Genomic DNA, 19,792 nt, shown 5'->3' on the forward strand with positions numbered 1-19,792 from the left:
AAACTGAGAGAGAGTCTTCACTCGCAAAGCTAATGGAGCTCTTAAACAATCTCGCAATCACAGTCTACTGCACAGACATCACCAGCATAGACTTGTTTTTTTTTTCACAACCCATGTCATTTTCAGTGACTGCAAAGAGAGGTAGCTTGAATATCAGAGACCTTGGCCAGTGTCCAAAGCTTTCCTGCCTTTTCTCTATCTTCAATTGAGGCTTCACTTTATTCCACTTTAATTTCCTTCACTGATATATAGATGGCACATGAATGGAAACAGTGCAAGCTTGTGACAGACAGCTTTTTTATAGAGGGATGATTCCTCTGTTCCAAAGGATAGTCATTTCCTCTGGTCCGGCAAGGAAGGAAAAACTGCTGACGATGTCACCGTGACCTCTCTCACTGTCTCCCTCCCTCTGTCCCTTCTCTTTTTTGCCTCCCCCTTTTTCTTTTTTTCCCGGACAGGAAGTCAGGTTTACGATGTCAAGCTGTTTCCTCAGGACCCAGTAGAGCTGATCGCGGGGGAGGCCCTCACCCTGAACTGCACAGCGTCAGTTGAGTTCAACACGGGGGTGGACATTCAGTGGTCTTACCCTGGCAAAGAGGTACGTAGCAGCAACAGTTGGTTGCCTAATGTAAATAAAAACCTGAATTTCAGATGGTGTTTTATGATCCTCATAGTCCCTGTTCCTTCTTGCCAGACGAACAGTTTGGTGCACACTAAGGCCCATCGTGAAGCTTTGTCTCAGGCTACAGAGGCTGTAAGCATCCTGACCATCCACAGTGTCAACGTCACAGACAGTGGCCCATACTTCTGCAATGTAACCAGCATGGACACAACACAAACCCAGCGAACTAAGGTCATAGTTTATGGTAAGCACTAGCTCAGAGCAGTCCACATTCACTACCTGGTCTTCTTCTATTTCAATAAATCAGTCTGTCAGCCTAAATACCACATTAAACATGGGTGTCTGTAGATAATAACAAGACTAAGAGTCTAAAGCCATGCCAGCAGCTGTGTGAGACTCTACTTAGGCAGCTAAATGCCAACATCAGGATGCTATCATGGCTACAATGACAATGCTAACACAGTAATGTTAAGCAGGAATAATGTTGGCCGTGTTCATCATCTAAGTTTAGCTTTTGTTACACAGAGTGCGCCTGCAGATGGTTGGAGTGGATAAATGTAAGAGCTTTTGGAAGTTTTGGCCTGATGGCAATAGATGGAAAGTGACAGAATCCCCAAAGTTATTACCATTCATCCTTAGTGGAACATGAATGTCTGACCCAGATTTCATGGCAATTCATCCAACAGTTGTCGAGACATTTCACTCCAAACCGCATATGTCAGCTTCAAGGTGGAAGGAGGAGGAAAAGTAAGGGGGTCACCAAAGTCAGCAGGACTCATCAACTGGGAACCATGAGTGTCTAAGCAAGATTTTTGTGCCAATCCTGTTTGTAGACTTTAAGGATGTGTAGATAAAAACTAGAGGAAAGGTCACCCTGTGGACACCCTAGATGTCTGTAATGAATTTCACGGCAATCCATAAAACAGTTGTTGAGATATTTCAGTGTGGACCTAAGTGGTGAACTGAACCACAGAACAGCAGTTTAGCCAGCATCTAGCTAAAAGCATTTTAAAGCAGGTTCCACGTAACTTGCTGAACAATTAACAGGATACTGCTAAATGCTTAAATGTAGTTTTAGCATTTAGCAGCTAAACATGGTTACCATTGCTTTACATTGGCCATCAGAACTACTAATCATACCAGACAGAACCCCCAGGACATTGCATTGAATAGTGGTGCATTTCATTGCTTAAGCTCTTCATTTGTAAGAAGAAGAAGTAATTTCTTACTAGAAGAACATCTTCACTTAAAAGGAATACTCCACCAAAAGCCAAATCAAGTAATTAGTGCTGTAGGCTTGGATGGTGGCTCTGATTTCAAAGGCGTCCAACCAAACTGAACTTACTGTACGGATAAACAGCACAGGTGTGATCTGAGAAGTTTCTGTGGACATTTTGGCATGTTTTGCATGCCGTGACGAGGGTGGCAGCTGTCAAAGCTTGTAGGGGGTGAGGATTTTATTCTTAAACGAGATTTTTGATGGAGTATTCCTTGAAGTGTCAAGATTCAGACTTGGAGCAGTAACTACTTCATATAAACGAGCGAATGTCTCTTCTTCCAGAAAGGCCATTTATCAACCTCGACTACAGAACTGGACCAGTGGTGGAGGTAACTGCTGGCCAGAAGTTGTTCAAATTACAAGTAAATGTGTCTGCCTTCCCCACACCTGAAACACAATGGTAAGATGAGAATCTCTGGTGCATTCATTAAATGTAATGGGCAATTTTCAAAAGCAAAATTAGACATCACACAGCTGAGACTTCAGATTAATTTAGGAGCAGAGGACCTCAGCAGGAGTGTACTCTGTGTGTGAGCAACTGTGCTTTGTGTGTGTGTTGTGTCCAGGTATAAAGATGGAAAGCAGTTCAAGATGAAAAGAATGAGGGTTCATCTTAACCACGCTTTGGAGATTAAGGATGTTTGTCAGGAGGATTCTGGGCACTACATGGTGGTGCTGAAAAATAGTGCTGCTGCTCTGGAGAAGAGGCTCAACATCACGCTTGTTGTCAATGGTAACTAGTTTTTTGGACCGTGTACCCTCAGTGGAGATCACACCAGATGGTTTGTGTATAAAACAGTAGATGTGCAACAGTTAACATTCCTGCTACAGAGCTCTAGAGGTTTTTGTTTAAGAAAGGCACGTACAGCGAATTAAATTGTAAATTATTTCAAACACAGCAAGGGAAGTATTATGGTAAGTGCTTGGCTTTAGAACATAAAGGCACATGTCCTGATGTTATTCTGTGTGGTTTGCATCTGTGGAGAAAAATTCAATTTCTTTTCTCAGCAGAAAATCTTAAAATGCAGAATCACTGCATCAGTAAACAAAGGATGCACAAAGGAGTGATGGGGAAAGAATGAATAAGGGTGCCTGCTTTCACCTCTTCATCTTTTTAAATTTCTAGTACTGTAGATGCCACGTCAGGTTATTGCTGTCTTCCATCATTACAAATTACAGAGAGGGTGCCAAAAGAAATTAGCACCTGAAGGTATCAGAATCAATAAATCTGAAATTTCTGGAGTTGATTTTACTGTTGTTTGCACTGACTACTTTGGAAGTAGTCAGTGCAAAAACATTTTCTTTTGCAGACTTACTGGTTATTTGCTTAATTTGCACAGCATTTTGGTGTAATCTCTTCTTCTCTAATGTTCTTTTTGCCATATTCTAGTTTCCTTCCACAGTTCAAACACAATGAGACCAAAACACCAACAGAATTTAAATGTCTCATAGCAATGAATGGGAGTGGTGAGGGAGGGTGATTTTTCTCTCTTGGATAGGTCTGTATGGATGGATTGATTGCCTTCTCCTCTTCCCCAGTCCCCCCACAGATTCATGAGAAAGAGGTGGCAGAGCCGTCCAGTCCGTACCCCAGTGGTAGCAGCCAGACTCTAACATGCACCGCCTATGGTCTCCCAGAGCCCAACATCACCTGGCAGTGGAGGGCCTGGGGCCCCTGTGTTCTCAACAGCACCCAAAGTAGACTGTAAGGAAAACCACACACACACACACACACACACACACACACACACACACACACACACACACACACACACACACACACACACACACACACACACACACACACACACACACACACACACACACACACACACACACACAGATAGGATGGATTTTTTTTTTGAAAATCTGTGTAACCAGTGTGGGAGCAGATAAGGTTTGATCGAACGGGACAGAAAAGAGAGGAGGAGTGGGATGCAGTGCATGAAGCGTTATGTGAGGCCCAAACAACAAAAAAGAGGGTCAGTTATCCACTGGGTCAGAGCGACGAAGAGAGGGAGGAGACGATGAAGAAGGAGGTGGTGAAGAAAGAGAAGTGGAGGTGGATGAGATAAAGAGGAAGGTGGAGGGAAGGGAAGATGAAGGGAAAGTGTGCTTGTTCGATCACTGCTCCCTCCCCCATGCAGTAATACTGTGCCCGTTACTCTGCGGCTGATCCGCCATGGCTCAGCTCTCACACAGCAGTTTCCCTTTCTGACATGCATAGGAAAACACATAATGCGCTCGCAGACGTGCACAAACACATGCAAACACGGACTCATTTGCTCATTCGCATGTCAGAAAGGAGCATAAACCACCCCAGGTGTGTTTGAGCACGTCTGGGTGCCATACGCTGCATCACACACACATATGCTTAAAAAATGCACACGTAGACTGACACACATAGTGTCACTTACTGCCATGCATCGCCCTGGGCTTTCCCTCTGCTTCTCCATCTCTGCTGAATCCTGCAACATGATAGAATGGATTTCAGTTATTTCCTATTCCTTTAAGCCACTGAATATCCTTCTAATATTCACCTGCCTCCTCCACCTGCCTCCAAGGCTTAATTTTTGAAGTTATTGCTGTTTTCTTGACCTTTCCGTGTGGGCATGCAACATGAGTGCAGACCCGAGGCGCCCGCCGTGTTCTTATGTACAGTACACACCGAAACGCACAACAGTGGCAAGTCAGGCTCAACTACAGCTCTAGCTGTCTAGTTCATGTTTTGGTTCATCTACATCTAATATGACATTTCATGAGCGCTGACTGAGGCATGGCTGTATTGACCTTTTCTGGTGTATAAGAATCAAATTTCCTTTTTTTTTTTTTTTTTTTTAAATCTGATGGTCAGACATATGGTGTAAGACTTTCAGATAAATTTATGTCTGATCACAGAAGCCTTTGTATTGTACACTACAAGACAGTGAATTCTTCTGGGCTTGAAAGATTACTTTCAGAAGAGTGAAGTATCTCACACAATGAGGACAGAGTCTGCATTAATCACATCGCATGGACAAAAAATTGTATGCTCACATGGTCCAATTGTGGGGACTCTTTTCCCATTTGGGGACAAAAAGAAGGTCGTAAAACTTATTTTTAGCTAAAGGAACTTTTTGGGAAATGTACTCATTCACTTGTTTTTATGGACTAAACAAATGAGATATAATGTCTTCATTAGTGATCTGTCGAGGTGCTAGTATGCACACAGACTTTGTTTCCTTTGGACAGAGCCACGCTGGCTGGCTGAACTGCTAAGCTTCATGTTTAGAGTACAGACTTATATCCCCACAGTATTGTCTATGTTTCACTGTCTTCTTTACACTGCCAAGTCCAAAGGAGAGTATCTTTTGTTGTAATTTATTTAGTCTTTGTTTAAAAAGATAGATTATTCTTACAAGACTAAGAGTCTCTGTGAGGCTGTATTTGGCACAGTGAATATCAGGATACTGACACACTCACAGTTACAATGCTAATGTGCTGATTTTGGGCAGGTACAACAGGTAGAGCTAGAAGAAAATATGTATTTCAGTCTGAACCAAAGTGGTGAACTGATCAAGCAACTGACAGACGCAAGACACCGTGAGCATAGATAAGAAATATCACTCTACATTAAAAAAAAAAAAAAAAACACCCAACGTGTGTAATTGGTCATGACCCGATGTTTGTTGACCATAAAACACTCGGAGGAAATTAAGTTATTTTACCCACACAGTGCTCTTTAAATTGATTCTTTTATGTATGTGTATAATAAATTTGATTTATTTCTGAAGTGTGCCAAACTGTTTGTACACTATAAAGAGAGTAAAATGAAACTGACCCTGATTACCTAGCCGAGCGGCGCCTTTAGGAGAAAATGCAGAACAACATTCCATTTCATGCTTCATTTGTTCTGCTATGATGTTCACACTATGGACCTTCATAATAGCGATCGGTACTGTAGTTTTTCCATTAGTTGCCAGGACACTTAGCATAATTGCCTTGGCTTTGGGATGCGAGCTGATGCTGGGATGTGAAATGCAATCCAGTGTGCGGGGGAAAAAAAAATTCTCATAAAAACCTCAGGATGTCTTCTTTGATATGCTTCTGAATTCTCCCCCACTGCCCACTCTCTGCTGTGCATGTCAATGAGGGGAGATGTCATGAATGTGTCTGTGCTTCTCTCCAGGGTCCGTCGAGACAGGAAGGGCCGGAGTGACAGGATCGCGGACTGTCAGAACTGGCAGGACATTAACTTGGAAAACACCATGAATGAAATCGAGGCTATTGAAACGTCCATGGAAGTGGTGGACGGACGACAAAAGGTTCATCGTGTGATTGTGACTGTCGCTCTTTGGAAAGGAGCCTACCTTTTCATTTGCGCAAAAATGAATAATATTATAATATAATTATTTTATTGTAGGATTTGAATTTCTATAAAAGAATGACAGAATATGATTAGGACCTAACCCAGAAAAGAAGGCATTTATGTAAGTGGACTGTGCTGTTTTTATGTAAGCGTCCCAAATTCTGAGCTCCATAACAAAATTTGTCAATCAAGAACCATTTCCACAGTGGAAATATTTAGAACAGCCTTCCTCTGCAGACTTCCTGTAAGGACTGGTTATAAACACACCCCAGACACACATACAGGGGGCACGTGCACATCCCTACGCCTGTACTTTTATAAACCAAAACCATACGAGGAAATGATCACGTGAAGACACACGCACGCACATGCAAAGCTTTTTTTATTTTAGTCACACCTGAGTGAGTTTGCTTCTTGTTGACCCGTCAGCACAAAATCTGGTTTGTGTCAGCTCGCAAAGAATTACATGACAGCAGACTGCAAATGCTCGTGTTTCTACCAGATGAATCAGAGTCTCATTCACCTTCTCTCACCTCACAGATAGTGAGCAGGCTTCAGATTCGCAACGCCAGTGTTTCCGTCATGTACAAGTGTTCTGCTGAAAACAAAGTCGGCAAGGATGAACGGCTCATCTACTTCTATGTAACCAGTAAGTGTGTCGGGTCAGATTTCACCCTGTGTTTGATCAAGAACACAAGACGCAGAATGTGGCCGGCTCCCCCTAAGTCTCCTTTAATTTTATTTGTTCAGGTTTGAGATATCCGTCTCTGAGATTTCTGCCTACACCCCATTACAGTGTAGGTGAATAGAATTTAATTTGTGATGTTCAGAGCATTGGAAAATTAGATTTTAAAAAATTCAGTAGCAACATTAGTTTCTACCAAAGAACATGGATGGATTATTGAACGACCTCCTGGGCCAGTCCCAGTCATACTCGAAGAAACTAGAGCCTGCATTACATTTCTCCTTTGAGGGATCTCAGTAATATTTTGAAGGTTTGAAGAGGATTTATTCAGCCTCTCTTCATTTCAACCAACAACAGAACTTTAGACTTAAGGTTAACTTGCTAAATGTCAGAAAAACATGCAAAACATCTGTGAACAATGTTTGGAGTGTGGGAGCTCTGGTAGGTAGGACCTCTACATTTCTGTGCCCATGGGCCCATTGGCTCATAATCCATCCACACCAAAGAAATAGTCCTTATGAAAACCGTTCACAGCGAGGTTGTTCTGCAGGTTATCCAGAATAACAGGGACTCTCTTTATAGAAAAAGTACTTTTGCTGTTGAATTTTTTAAAATGTCATTTTCCAATGCTGTGAGCACCACAAACAAAATTTTGCTGCTGTTTATTTTATTGGGGTGCTGAGCATAGGAAACCAAAACTCTCTGGGGACAGAAAAAGGTTTACCTTTCAGTAATGTCCAGTGCACAAGCTCTGTTTTGCAAGCCACTTCACCTGCCTCTGCCTGTATTTTCAAAGCCATCCCTGAGGGGTTCAGCGTGGACGTCCAACCCTCCGAGAATCCCCTGGAGCAAGACAAAGTGTCCCTGTGCTGCAGTGCTGACAATTACACCTACGAGCAGCTGCAGTGGTACCGCCTCGACCCCCAGGCCCTGCAGGATGAGCAGGGCAGGCACCAGGAGCTGGACTGCAGGAGCGTGCACCTCTACGCCATCATGCTTGACGGCCAGCTCTCCTTCCAGGAGCCCTCCAACAGCTGGGTCCTGGACTTCACCATCCCCTCCATACAGCTGCACGATGAGGGTCATTATGTGTGCGAGGCTCAGAGCAGGCGCAGCGGGGAGAAACAGTGCCTGTTCAGATACATCTCTGTCAAAGGTGAGAGATAAAAGAGATGAAAGCTCCAGACAGTGACATACACACACACACACACACACACATCTCCCAGCGTAGAGGATAGTCGCTCTAACCACAGCTGATTACAGAGAAAAGCTCAACCTTTGGCAGTGGAAACACACACGTACACACACACACACACTCACGGGTCGCAGTGGAGCTGGTGCTGAGATGCTGTAAGCTTAAAAATACACACACTCACAAAGAAGTGCCCACGCAGCCCGACACCCACAGCCATACGTAGTGGACAGAGTACCTGGTGTTTGCACAGCATCAATATGTCGTGACAGAAAACAGAGCTGAGACGCTGCAGGGCTGAAACACACAAACAAATCCATTTTTCATTCATGTTGTGTGCTCCATGATGTAACTTTGCATCAGTGCCTGCAGGATAGATTCACATGTTAATGGGATTTGATTTTTATTTTTTTATTTTTTTTTTTTTGACTTTGGCTCTTTCTTCAATCATGCGAGACCCTTTAGTAAATATCATGCACTGTACATTTACAGTCCTTGAGCTGATATTACACTCTTCACATCAGTGCAGACAAGACATAGTGTTGATTTTCCTTTCCTTCTCTGGCTCTCTCTCTCTGTCTTTTGCCCTCTGTAGCCCTGGAGGCTCCTCGGTACAAGCGCAGTCTCACCAACCAGACAGTGAATGTGACCGAGTCTCTGCGGATGGAGTGCGATGCGGAAGGCAGACCACTGCCGCGCCTGTTCTGGTTCAAAGACAACCAGCCTCTCCACCAAATGTCAGGTGCATGAATACACCTACGCAGGTTATACACGCGTTTACAATGCGGTCGCCCACCTGCCAACCCAGCAGCCACATACACACACACACACACGCACTCTCTGCTCATAAAGTTTGCCCCTCTGGATCTTAGTTTAGTAGGACATGTATCCTCCCATGAGGTTTTTCTGTTTAAGGTGAGTTCCCAGGAAAATCTGCCACATTCTGGCTTCATATTAGACAGAAAAAAGCAGATGTTTAGTAAAACAATAAGCTTCGTTAATATTATGCAGATGTTGCCATTTTTCTTTTTTTGTTGCACTTTGTGTCCAAAGCCAACATGGGCGGGCACACACACACACACAGATACACAACGACCCACTAGCCCACCCACGCACCCCTACTGCTGAACAGTCTTGTCAAACAGAGCCAATGACAAGACTACTTGTGCAGATGTGTTCGCAGCACATGTGCACACACACACACACACACACACACACACACACACACACACACACACACACACACACACACACACACACACACACACACACACACACACACACACACACACACACACACACACACGCTTAAAACCCTGCTGGCCGATAGACACAGCTCATTAGCTTTCTCAGTGTGCATTTCTTCTTAACATCTGAAGGAGATGAGGGGATGGGAGGGGGGAGGAGGGGTTGGTCAATATGGGTGTGAGTGACAGCTGTTGTTCTGGGCTCACTCAGAGGGGCTGCTGGGACATGCGGCTCGACACGCAGGAGGACGAGATTATAAATGAGAACTGTGGTGAAGTCCAGAGGTGTGACAGGAATCCACAGCAAGTCACAGTGCATTGTTTCACACCCAGTGAAGTTTGCTGTTGTGTGTGTGCATGTGCGCATGTGTGCATGTGTGTGTGTCTTACTAATCATCCCGTGCCTCATCGCAGGGATCCAGCTGCAAGATTCAAACCGCACTCTGAGTATCCAGCGGGTGAGAGAGGAGGACGCCGGGCTTTACACCTGCACAGCCTGTAACCAGCGTGGATGTGTCCACTCCTCAGCCGCCGTCAGGGTCATCGGTGAGACAGCCACACACACACACACACACACACACACACACACACACACACACACACACACACACACACACACACTGTTACATACAGCCACTGGAACACCTGAATCTACTCACACGCTCTCACAGCTGACATGTCCTTTTTCAAGTGCACTCAGGCCTGAAATCACAGTTGCCCTCGAGCTCACATCCTCACACACAAAACAGTACAGGTCTGGATTTTTAAGTCGTTCACCTTTCACACTTTTTCACAGCAGCTGTAGCTTTTGCTGTGGGCAGCCCTTCACACTAAAATCAAAGCCATTGATTGCTGCGACATTTCATATGCAGAATGAATAATTTAATGGGTTTGCTGAAAGCGATCTCATGATGAATGGCTGAACTGAGAAAATGTCTTTTTAGCACATTGATGTAACCTAAAGATTTCATTTAAGGAGCTGGTAAGAAAACCTGCATCAATAGTTTGTAATACAGCACCCCCTACAGTAGGTAAAGAGTAAGAGGATAGGAGGGTCTCTGATATTAACTTTTCAAAACGGTTGCATTTAAATATGAGTTTTTTTCCTTTGTTTCTTGTTTTTCTGTCAAGGTTCAAGTGACAAGGCCAACGTGGAGATTGTAATCCTCATCGGGACCGGAGTCATCGCTGTTTTCTTCTGGGCCTTGCTCATCCTCATTTTCTGCAACGTGAAACGGGTCAGGGGACGCCACGCTTCACCGTGTGCCTCTGTTTGTGTCTTGTGTGTGTTTGTGCGAGAGACTGTCACCGACACAGAGACACTTTAATCTCCGACTCACGACATGTTTGTCGGAGGTTAAGTGCAGTCGGTTTTTGATCTCAGAGAGAGAGATTTACTGCAGAGAGAGCTCCTGATATCTCCTGGGAGTGAGCCCAATTAGTCACTGTTACTGTTACTGGCTCCAACAAACAGGCGTGTCCATAATGAGACTCAAACTGCGTTTTGATTTTCCTTTCCTTTGTCATGTCACTCATTTATTAGATTAACACAGTTGCTCCAGATAAAATCCACTGGGCGGTACTGTCATTAGAAAATTCACTTAGAGAGTGGATGTTTTTTCCTCTCACTTACAGTGTCTCTTTCTCTTTTGTTCACTCACTTCCTTCTGTAGTTCTACTTCTCCAGGGCAACAGATTTGGCAGGTTTGTCACGAAAACCGTCCTAAAGGTGAAAGTCTTATGGTTTGAATTCCAGGCAGATTTTTATGTGTAGGGACACCAGTTGCCTAGACAGCCAATGAAAACTAGCAAATAATCAATATTGGCTGAAAGGTTTTCCCAAAATGTCAGCTACTCAGGAAGTAAAAAAGGTCTCTAACTGGAACTCAGTTCATTTTTTGACTTGTCAATAGAGGAATTTTGATTTTTTCAGATCATGCCCCCCCCAAGAAATACTGTGTTCATCTAAGTACATGAATAACTTGTTTCTATACAGCCAATCAAGTCACACCTCATTTCTTCAGTTTAGCAACAAAAAAACTATTAAAAAAACATTATCATTATAGAAAACGATGACTAAATGTAATTTTAGCTAGATTAAAAATCATACTGCAGTAATCATTTCTAATTGGCTTCTTCCCTTGCTCACATTGTTTGTGTTTTATTTTGTTGCTGTGTTTCCTCCACCTCATTTACTATTTCCAACTCACTCCCAGTTGAGCCCTCCTTGGTCTTTGACCTCCTCACCTTACACCAGCGCTCTTCTTCTATTCTCTGTCTGTGCACTTCAGGTTAACCCGGCAGACATAAAGACGGGCTATCTGTCAATCATTATGGACCCGGCGGAGGTGCCTCTGGATGAGCAGTGTGAATACTTGCCCTATGACTCCTCTCAGTGGGAGATCTCCAGAGACAGACTCCAACTGGGTGAGCCACTGGGACGAGTGGGGGAAAAGAGTAGATGGACTGATGGATGGTTGGATAAAGGATCATATGGGAGGGAAGGAGGGGTCTGTGTATGTGAGGAAATATACAAGCAGGGATGGGAGTGAATAGATGGATGAAACTGAATTAGTTTTCCATTTCCAGAATCCGTAATGGCATGGGTTTGGATCGCAGCCAGCTGGGCAAAGAGCTGCCAAGTAAAGTGCTAATGTTAAATATGTGCTCATTCCCAGCACAGCTTTAAAAAAAAAAAAAAAAAAAAAACACCCTAAGGAAAAGCATCTGTTCCATGATGGCAACTTATGGGAACATGTTGTTTTCCAAATGCTGCAATTCAGATTCTAATCCCTCCCCCTTGTCTATATGGATGCCAGATGCATTTACATTTTGCAACTGCTCCCGACACCACAGTTGTTTGTTTATTCCAATGAGACGAAAAGAAAGCCTGCATAGATCAATGAGCATGAATATTGTGTCGTTTTTCTGTTCTCTCTGCTGACATAGGAAAGGTTCTGGGCCACGGTGCCTTTGGAAAAGTAATTGAGGCATCAATCTACGGCATCAGCAAGAGCAACAGTTTGGACACAGTGGCTGTCAAGATGCTGAAGGGTGAGATTCGTCTTTGTGTTGTTTAAACTGTGTAAGAGTATTGTAGGAGTCTTTCTAAGAAGCCGCTGCTGTACAGATTGGAAGTAGCTCTGGGTCAGAGTAAACAGCTCTGATAAATGACTCGGTAAATGTGCATGAATATCAAGCACACTCAAAAATAAACAATAAGATCTGTTTTATGCATCATGTGTGACTTTGTGGGGCGGGTGTTTCAGATGGAGCCACAGCCAGTGAGCATAAGGCCTTGATGTCAGAGCTGAAGATCCTGATTCACATTGGTAACCATCTGAATGTAGTCAACCTGTTAGGAGCCTGCACCAAACCAAATGGTGAGTATGCAGGTTTAGGCTGATTACATTTTATGTGTGTGTGGCGTATTTTTGTTACGTCATTGGAATAATTTGTGTCTGTAGAGGCTGATGCACTCAAGCATGTCATCTATAGAGTTATGCTTACGTTCACTTTGTCACTGTGGTACAGTTTCAACTTCTACGCATCTTTTTAGTCTCTGCAGTTTTTTCTAAGCAGTCAAGATGTATTGTCATGTGTTTGGAGTTTCTTTTGGCATTTTAAAGTGAACTTTAGGAAAACACACACCTGCAGTTTGACCTCCTTTGAGCTGTGCTATTTGCTGTTGTTACCAGAGTGAAATTTCCCTTTTTTATGAAGTGTTTACATCCTTTTGTCTTCCCCCCCTGCAGCTTTTTTTTTTTAACTAAAACTTTTTTTAACCTCAAACCAAATGAGAAAGTAAAACAGCTGCCCTTTTTTTTTTCCTTCTTTGTACATATATCAGTTTGACCTATAGAGCACATTTTTGAGGGGTGTACATCTGAAAATGTTTACCCTAAACAAAACCAGGCTGGCAGATAATCTGAGGCAGGAAATCCTAAAAGAATGCAGCCCCTCACTATTTTGAATATGGTGTGAGAAACAAAAGGAGCTCCTTAACAAGAAGCAGAAATCATATGAATGATTATTTTTATCAAATAAGAACATAATGTAAAGTGTGGTGAATCATCTGTAGCCTTTTTTTTTGTACAGTACTGTCACGATAGAAAGAAAACAGATGAAATTTAAGCTGCCTCTTTCACCAGGTCCGCTGATGGTGATAGTGGAATACTGCAAGTATGGGAACCTGTCCAACTTTCTACGAGCCAAAAGAGAGTTCTTCCTCCCGTACAGGGTAACTGAAGCAGTTTCTACTGTTTTATATTAGTTTGCTGTGCTGTGATAATGTGACTGCAGCTTAATCTTCAGAAAGAATCTTTCTTTACTTCAATATCATTCCTTTGTTTCTTTTATTGAACAAACTCAATTAAACTCTAACACGTATTTTGTAACTCTTAAACTCCATTTTTCTTTTGTATTGATTTTGGAGATGATGCATTCAGTTGTTTCCCCCACTTAGGATCGCTCTCCAAAAACCCAGAGCCAGGTGAGACGGATGATCGAAGCGGGTCAAATGGACCAAAGAGCCCGTCACCCACCTTCTCCGTCGTCCTCCCCGCTCACCAGTCCTCAGAGTCCGTCATCCAACGCGTCCAGTCAGAGTCCTGCGGTGGAGAAAAGTGAGTCTGTTTTAATGCACAAGAGTAAAATTGATTTAACTCATTGTCAGGTCACAAATGCAGCTTCGTTTCTCCGTCTTGTTCTCACCATGGCTTTTCTCCCGTTCTCTTTTTCTCTCTCCAGTGGAGGACTTGTGGAAAACTCCTCTGACAATAGAAGATCTAATTTGCTACAGTTTCCAGGTGGCTCGTGGGATGGACTTCCTGGCCTCCAGAAAGGTTAACTGTCAGCATTACAAAGACAATTTCTGAATGAGCCGTGTTGAATTGTCACCAGAGGTTGGCTTCAGAGGCAGTAGGTTGTAATTTGGATCATTCAACCATTCACTCCTTTGTGCTTGTTAATTAACCCCATGACCATTTATAACTAGAGCAGTGCAATAGCTCCAAACCACATAATGATTTGAATCAGGTTCTGAGCGACTGTGGTGACAAAGCTGAAAATATTCCAATTCCATTTTTCACATGCTGTTGATGGTCGCTATTGTCCCACAATGCAAAGCACCAGGGACATTTAGAGGCTACTTACCACTGCGAAACATTGAAACACCATTCATCTGTCTGTGGCAGTTTTACCACATTAAAAGCATTATATTTCTGCTAATCCAAAATAATTAAGTGCAGTTTAAATGACAGTATACAATAAACATTATGAGCATGTATGTTGTATACAATGGCGATGTATGACTAAGGACACAGCTGAGGACTGTCCCAGGCAGTGGTGGACAAAGATTAATAATGAGATAATTTATGACAGTAAAATGTAGCAGTTCTTCAATATTAAAATATTCCCATAAAAGCAAAAGCCCTGCAATTAAAATCAACCTTAAATGGAAGTGCAGAGGTGTTTTCAGAGAAACTTAAGAGCATCAAAAGTAAAGGCAGTAATTATGCATTATAGTCCTTTCAGTGCTTTAAAATGTCTTCTGTTCATTATCATTGTATTTTTCCAAAACACTGATACAATGAGGCACATTACCTGCTACAGTCTATCACACATGTGAATCCTCTGGTAATTGGATGAATAATGAGATTAAAATAGTGACAACAAAAGCAGCTATTACTGATAATGGATATGAAGGAGCAGCCTGGACTCTAAGCAGACTGCCTGGCCCCTGTAGGTACGTTTACCCGACAGCTTTGTGAAGGATGTTGGATCTCCTGCAGCGATTCCACGGAGCTCAGCCTGGCTGAGACATAGTCCAGTCCCAGTCACAAACTGGCACAGGGACACACACACAGGCACACACACAAACACACACACGCTCACAGATTTTAAGACAATGGATTATTAAAAGAGCCAAAGTTGCTATTTACTTACTCCAGATAATATCTGTAATTCACTCATCAGAGAAAAGAAGGTGAAAAAAATGAATACAAGCACACACACATGCACACACGTCTCTCTGTAGTGTTATGATGTATGTGTGGTCGTGTGTGTATCCGCAGTGTATCCACAGAGACTTGGCAGCCCGGAACATTCTCCTGTCAGAGAACAACATCGTGAAGATCTGTGACTTTGGCCTGGCCAGAGACATATACAAAGACCCCGACTACGTCAGGAAAGGCAATGTACGGCATCCTCACACTCACTACACTTTAGAGTTAAGCTCCCAGGTTTATTATCCATCTCCCTTTACTGCAGGAAAACCTTTAACTCTATTTTTTTTTGTGTGTCATCTCTGTTCATGTAACAATCATGTAAGATGTGTCTGGCGTTTCAATACTCTACCAGGCTCGCCTGCCTTTAAAGTGGATGGCTCCAGAGAGTATCTTTGACAAAGTGTACACCAGCCAGAGTGACGTGTGGTCTTTTGGAGTTCTCCTCTGGGAAATCTTCTCACTGGGTAAAGACAAAAATCAAAGCACACTCATTTCATCCATTATAAAGGCAATAATTTGAGCAGAAATTAAAATAACAGAGTTTCAGTACACTCTCCTCTTCTGGAGGTGTGGAGCAGCTGTGTTTAGAAGTGTCTACAAAGCTCTATTCCTGCCAAAAGCAATTAGGAATTTATAGTTTATTAACTTTTAGAAGCAGAGTAAATGTTCACTATTATCCCAAAACACATTCATTTGCTTTTCCCATCCCTGACACGTTAATTAATACCTCATCTTCCTTTTCTCTACCCTCAGGTGCGTCTCCGTACCCAGGGGTACAGATTGACGAGGACTTCTGCAAACGACTGAAAGACGGCGTTAGGATGAGAGCACCGGAGACCGCCTCCCCTGAAATGTAAGCGTAAGCTTTAATTTCCTCTTTCTCTAATCTTTTGCTGTCAAATGAGATTTATAGCCATAAATCACTTTAACTGAGCAAATCCCAAGAGCAAACAAGAATCTGCTCATAAAATTATCATTCTGAATAACTTCAGGAGACGATAGAGGATCATGTTTGCAGTTAAAATAATACTTAAGTTGTAGACCTCAGTGTTGTCCTTGTTGTGATGGTGCTGCCCTCTGCTGGTAGATATGGCATCATGCTGGCCTGCTGGCAGGGTGAGCCCAAAGAGAGACCAACCTTCCCTGCTCTGGTGCAAATCCTGGGAGACCTGCTGCAGGACAACAGCCTACCTGTGAGTTCACTGCTGGAAAGACGTTAATTCTAGGTTTGTTTATTTTTTTTAGTTTTGTAAAGAGGCGTCAGGTCCTGATGCATATTTCCTCTGCATTCCCTACAGGATGGGAAGGACTACATCCCTCTGAATCACTCACAGAGCTCAGAAGATGATGGTTTCTCACAGGCCTCATCACGGCCGCCGTCTGAAGAGGAGCTGAGACTGGCCTGCAACACTCTGCCCACCAGGTACTAACATACCGCATGCTCCTCTTTTCCCTAAAGGCCCTGAAAACCTACGGTACTTTCTCAATCAGGTCGCACACTGTGCTGTTGGCATTACATCACAATGAAGATGTAGATTTTAAGATTATAATGTCAGTAAAGACACTGAATGTACTTTATGTCCCATTTTCCTTTAAGAACAACTTATATGTTAAATTTCTTACAGACTTTATATTGTAGGTTTTGTTTAAATTACAATTCAAAAAGTAAATATATGATTTTACAAGTCATTACGGACAAACTATGAGATCCTGTCAGGACATTAGGTCCATGGAACAGAAATGTTTGTTTAAAATGAAATCGACCGACTGTTCTTGTAAGTGGTCATTAAACTAGGGGTCAAAAACCCTCACAGGGAGCCCGCAGATTACTTTTGAGGGTTCTGAGATGTTGGTGGGAAAAAGATGTCTTACAATGTTCCTATTCTCAGATGTTGCTCTGATGTTTGCTTTATCTCATGCACGTTTCAGCCTCCTGGCACTCGCTCACTGATAATTAATCAAATGAAGTGAACTGAAAAGAGAAAATCACTCTGTTGATAAATTGTTCAATATGACAGGAGTCTCCAGTTATAACTTTGACCAGAAGAGTTTAGAAACAATGATGGAGAAAGTCACACTGATGTAATCATCATGAAAAAATGAAATGAAAAAACAAAACTGTTTTTCTTACTGAATGTAACATATTTTGCTAATGTTTTTGTCAGGTTTGGCCAGGATTTGTTTTTATCTTTCTCCTGGCATTTGGAATGTCATCAACACGCTCTCTCATGTATTGATCTGATAGTCTTTTCTATACTTCCTGACCAGGTATTATAACTGCGTGCCCTTTGCCGGCTGTGTGTTTGTGGGACCCTCCAAAATATGCCAGCCCAGAGTGAAGACATTTGAGGAGTTTCCCCTAGAGATGCACCCACAGAAAGCTCCTCAAGTAAGTTCTTTATCTTCTCATCAATTGTTGAAAATGTGAAGTGGCTGGTGACATTTTCTGAATGGCATTGGACTTTTTTTCCCCCTCCGGAATTTTCTCCTTTGATAATTACCAAAAATAGTTCCCGCTGCCAGAGACAGACGTAGCAGCAGGGGGTCAACTAAAAGCCGTTCAGTTCACATGATGTCAAACTGTGTCTCTTCCCAGGATAACCAGACGGACAGCGGGATGGTTCTGGCCTCTGAAGAATTTGAGAGAATTGAGCACAAGCACAGGGGTGCCGTCTCAAAAAGGTTAATCGTGCAAATGATCCACAGCACTGTCTGCACCTGAAACTAACAAGAGATATACAACTTGTTATTTAGACACGGTGTTTGACATCTGGACTGCTATACACTCACTGTGAAACTGGCAGGTCTAAGTCAGGTGTATCAGTTACATTAGGTTATTTTTAGACTCCACATGAGTCATTCTCTCTTGCTTGCAAACTCACTCGGAGCCTTACCTGAAACGAAACTACAGTAGACTTTGCAAAGGAAGTAAGCATCAGCAGACTCTCGCTTCATGCGTGAATGATTTAGGAGTAAGCAACAGTCTGAGTCATTAAAACCCAGGGCCTGTATCTGTCAGGGTTTTGAGAAACTTCCACTTAACAGTTCTCGAAAGGAGCAACTCACAGTATGAGCAAATGCAATACAGAACTGTTAAAGTGAAGAATAATTTATCAAGCAGCTCACTCCTACTTAAATCAAAGTGTAGGAGGAACCTTCAAGAGCATCTCTGAAGTGATTACATGATTAACCACAGTGGTGTGCCCTTGTAACAAAAGCGTGTCTGGATATAATAGCATACAACAAAGCAGCAGCTAGAACTGGCATATTGTAAACTCCAAGGGCAGACCTCTGCCAAGGCCAATGCCAAGCAACATAAACCAGACTTCAGAGAAAAAAAATTCAAATTCATAGTAAATGATCTGGATTTGCCCCCCACCAAGTTCAGTGCAAATCGGTTCAGTACTTTTTGTGCAACCTGTCCTGAAATGTACACAATTAAGATAAATTTTTTTGCCATGAAATCCTGTGCTGATGAGATTTTTTTCTTTTTTTTTTCTTACCCCAGTCGTATAGGCAGCAGCAGCAGCACAGAGCCTCTGACAGCTTCCCATGGTTCCCTGGGTCGAAGCAGCGACGCCAGCAGCTCCAGGCACCGCCCCAACTTCTTCAGCCAGCTGTCGGGACAGACCTTCTACAACAACGAGTACGGGCATCTGTCTGAGGAGGGCTTCTGCGACTTCTTCTCCTCGCCAGAAGCCCCCTGCCTGGCCTCATCCAATGTGTAATCTTACCAAAGATGCAGCCTGAAAGAATGGAAGGGGTTAAAAAAAAAAAACAAGTAGCTCTGGTTGTGGGAGGTGTGTAAGATTTAGTAACATCCCAGTGTCGACATGTAACTAGTCATTCATTAACAAAATCAGGTTATAGATCCTTGTGACCAGAGCTGACCTCCACTCATCTCAAAGTTCATCCTTTCTTCCTCTCGGGCTGGAGCCTCAACAAACAGACTGAGCTGTATGTGCCTGAAGTTTCTCTAACCAGCCACTGGGTGGCAGCATAATGACAAAAACAAACCCGAAGTATTTTCTATTCACACATTTATATTTTTATCTTTTATATACAGAGTATTCTTCCTTTATTTGTACAAATTATGACTCATATGGGAAGAAATAAAGAAATTTATCTTCTTCTCGCTCTCCTCTCTGTGACTAATCTGAAGTTGGAGCTGGGTCTGTCATCATCCCAGTGAAGTGCAGGGTTTTAAGTGCAAATTTGCATTTGTCATGCTGCCATAAATTGCAGGTCCACGTCGAGCTAGAGCCACAAGATCTGTGATTATCCCTGTAATGCACCAATCAACGACAGGAGCAGATATCTGTGTCGGTGAGGTATCTGTGTCATTTAGTGGAGGTGGAGATGCTTGGATACGCAACACCATGAACAAGGAATAAGTGACGGAGGTAAACAG

General features: G+C 42.9%; 1 protein-coding gene and 1 long non-coding RNA gene across 2 annotated transcripts in view; one reads left to right on the forward strand and one right to left on the reverse strand.

The window, feature by feature from the left end:
• flt4 (fms related receptor tyrosine kinase 4) overlaps positions 1–19,511 on the forward strand; it is a 40,347-nt gene extending 20,836 nt beyond the window's left edge. Inside the window, exons 6-30 of the mRNA XM_041047903.1 lie at positions 459–598; positions 695–866; positions 2,184–2,301; positions 2,468–2,634; positions 3,441–3,606; positions 6,070–6,205; positions 6,790–6,898; positions 7,731–8,090; positions 8,722–8,868; positions 9,788–9,919; positions 10,505–10,611; positions 11,665–11,800; positions 12,323–12,427; positions 12,643–12,756; positions 13,525–13,613; positions 13,839–13,998; positions 14,123–14,217; positions 15,448–15,570; positions 15,734–15,845; positions 16,135–16,234; positions 16,469–16,574; positions 16,680–16,804; positions 17,650–17,770; positions 17,978–18,063; positions 18,890–19,511. Coding sequence (XP_040903837.1) covers positions 459–598; positions 695–866; positions 2,184–2,301; positions 2,468–2,634; positions 3,441–3,606; positions 6,070–6,205; positions 6,790–6,898; positions 7,731–8,090; positions 8,722–8,868; positions 9,788–9,919; positions 10,505–10,611; positions 11,665–11,800; positions 12,323–12,427; positions 12,643–12,756; positions 13,525–13,613; positions 13,839–13,998; positions 14,123–14,217; positions 15,448–15,570; positions 15,734–15,845; positions 16,135–16,234; positions 16,469–16,574; positions 16,680–16,804; positions 17,650–17,770; positions 17,978–18,063; positions 18,890–19,109 — 3,446 coding nt within the window. The 3' untranslated portion in view covers positions 19,110–19,511. The remainder of the gene's footprint in view (positions 1–458; positions 599–694; positions 867–2,183; positions 2,302–2,467; positions 2,635–3,440; positions 3,607–6,069; positions 6,206–6,789; positions 6,899–7,730; positions 8,091–8,721; positions 8,869–9,787; positions 9,920–10,504; positions 10,612–11,664; positions 11,801–12,322; positions 12,428–12,642; positions 12,757–13,524; positions 13,614–13,838; positions 13,999–14,122; positions 14,218–15,447; positions 15,571–15,733; positions 15,846–16,134; positions 16,235–16,468; positions 16,575–16,679; positions 16,805–17,649; positions 17,771–17,977; positions 18,064–18,889) is intronic.
• On the reverse strand, positions 13,866–19,016 carry LOC121188256. The gene is made up of 5 exons (XR_005894687.1): positions 18,885–19,016; positions 16,425–16,553; positions 16,109–16,227; positions 15,130–15,841; positions 13,866–13,983 (listed from the first exon to the last, which is right to left on the reverse strand). It is a non-coding gene; the product is annotated as an uncharacterized LOC121188256 (long non-coding RNA).
• Positions 19,512–19,792: the final 281 nt, after the last annotated feature.

Source organism: Toxotes jaculatrix, chromosome 10 (assembly GCF_017976425.1).
Source record: "Toxotes jaculatrix isolate fToxJac2 chromosome 10, fToxJac2.pri, whole genome shotgun sequence".
Taxonomy (NCBI): domain Eukaryota; kingdom Metazoa; phylum Chordata; class Actinopteri; family Toxotidae; genus Toxotes; species Toxotes jaculatrix.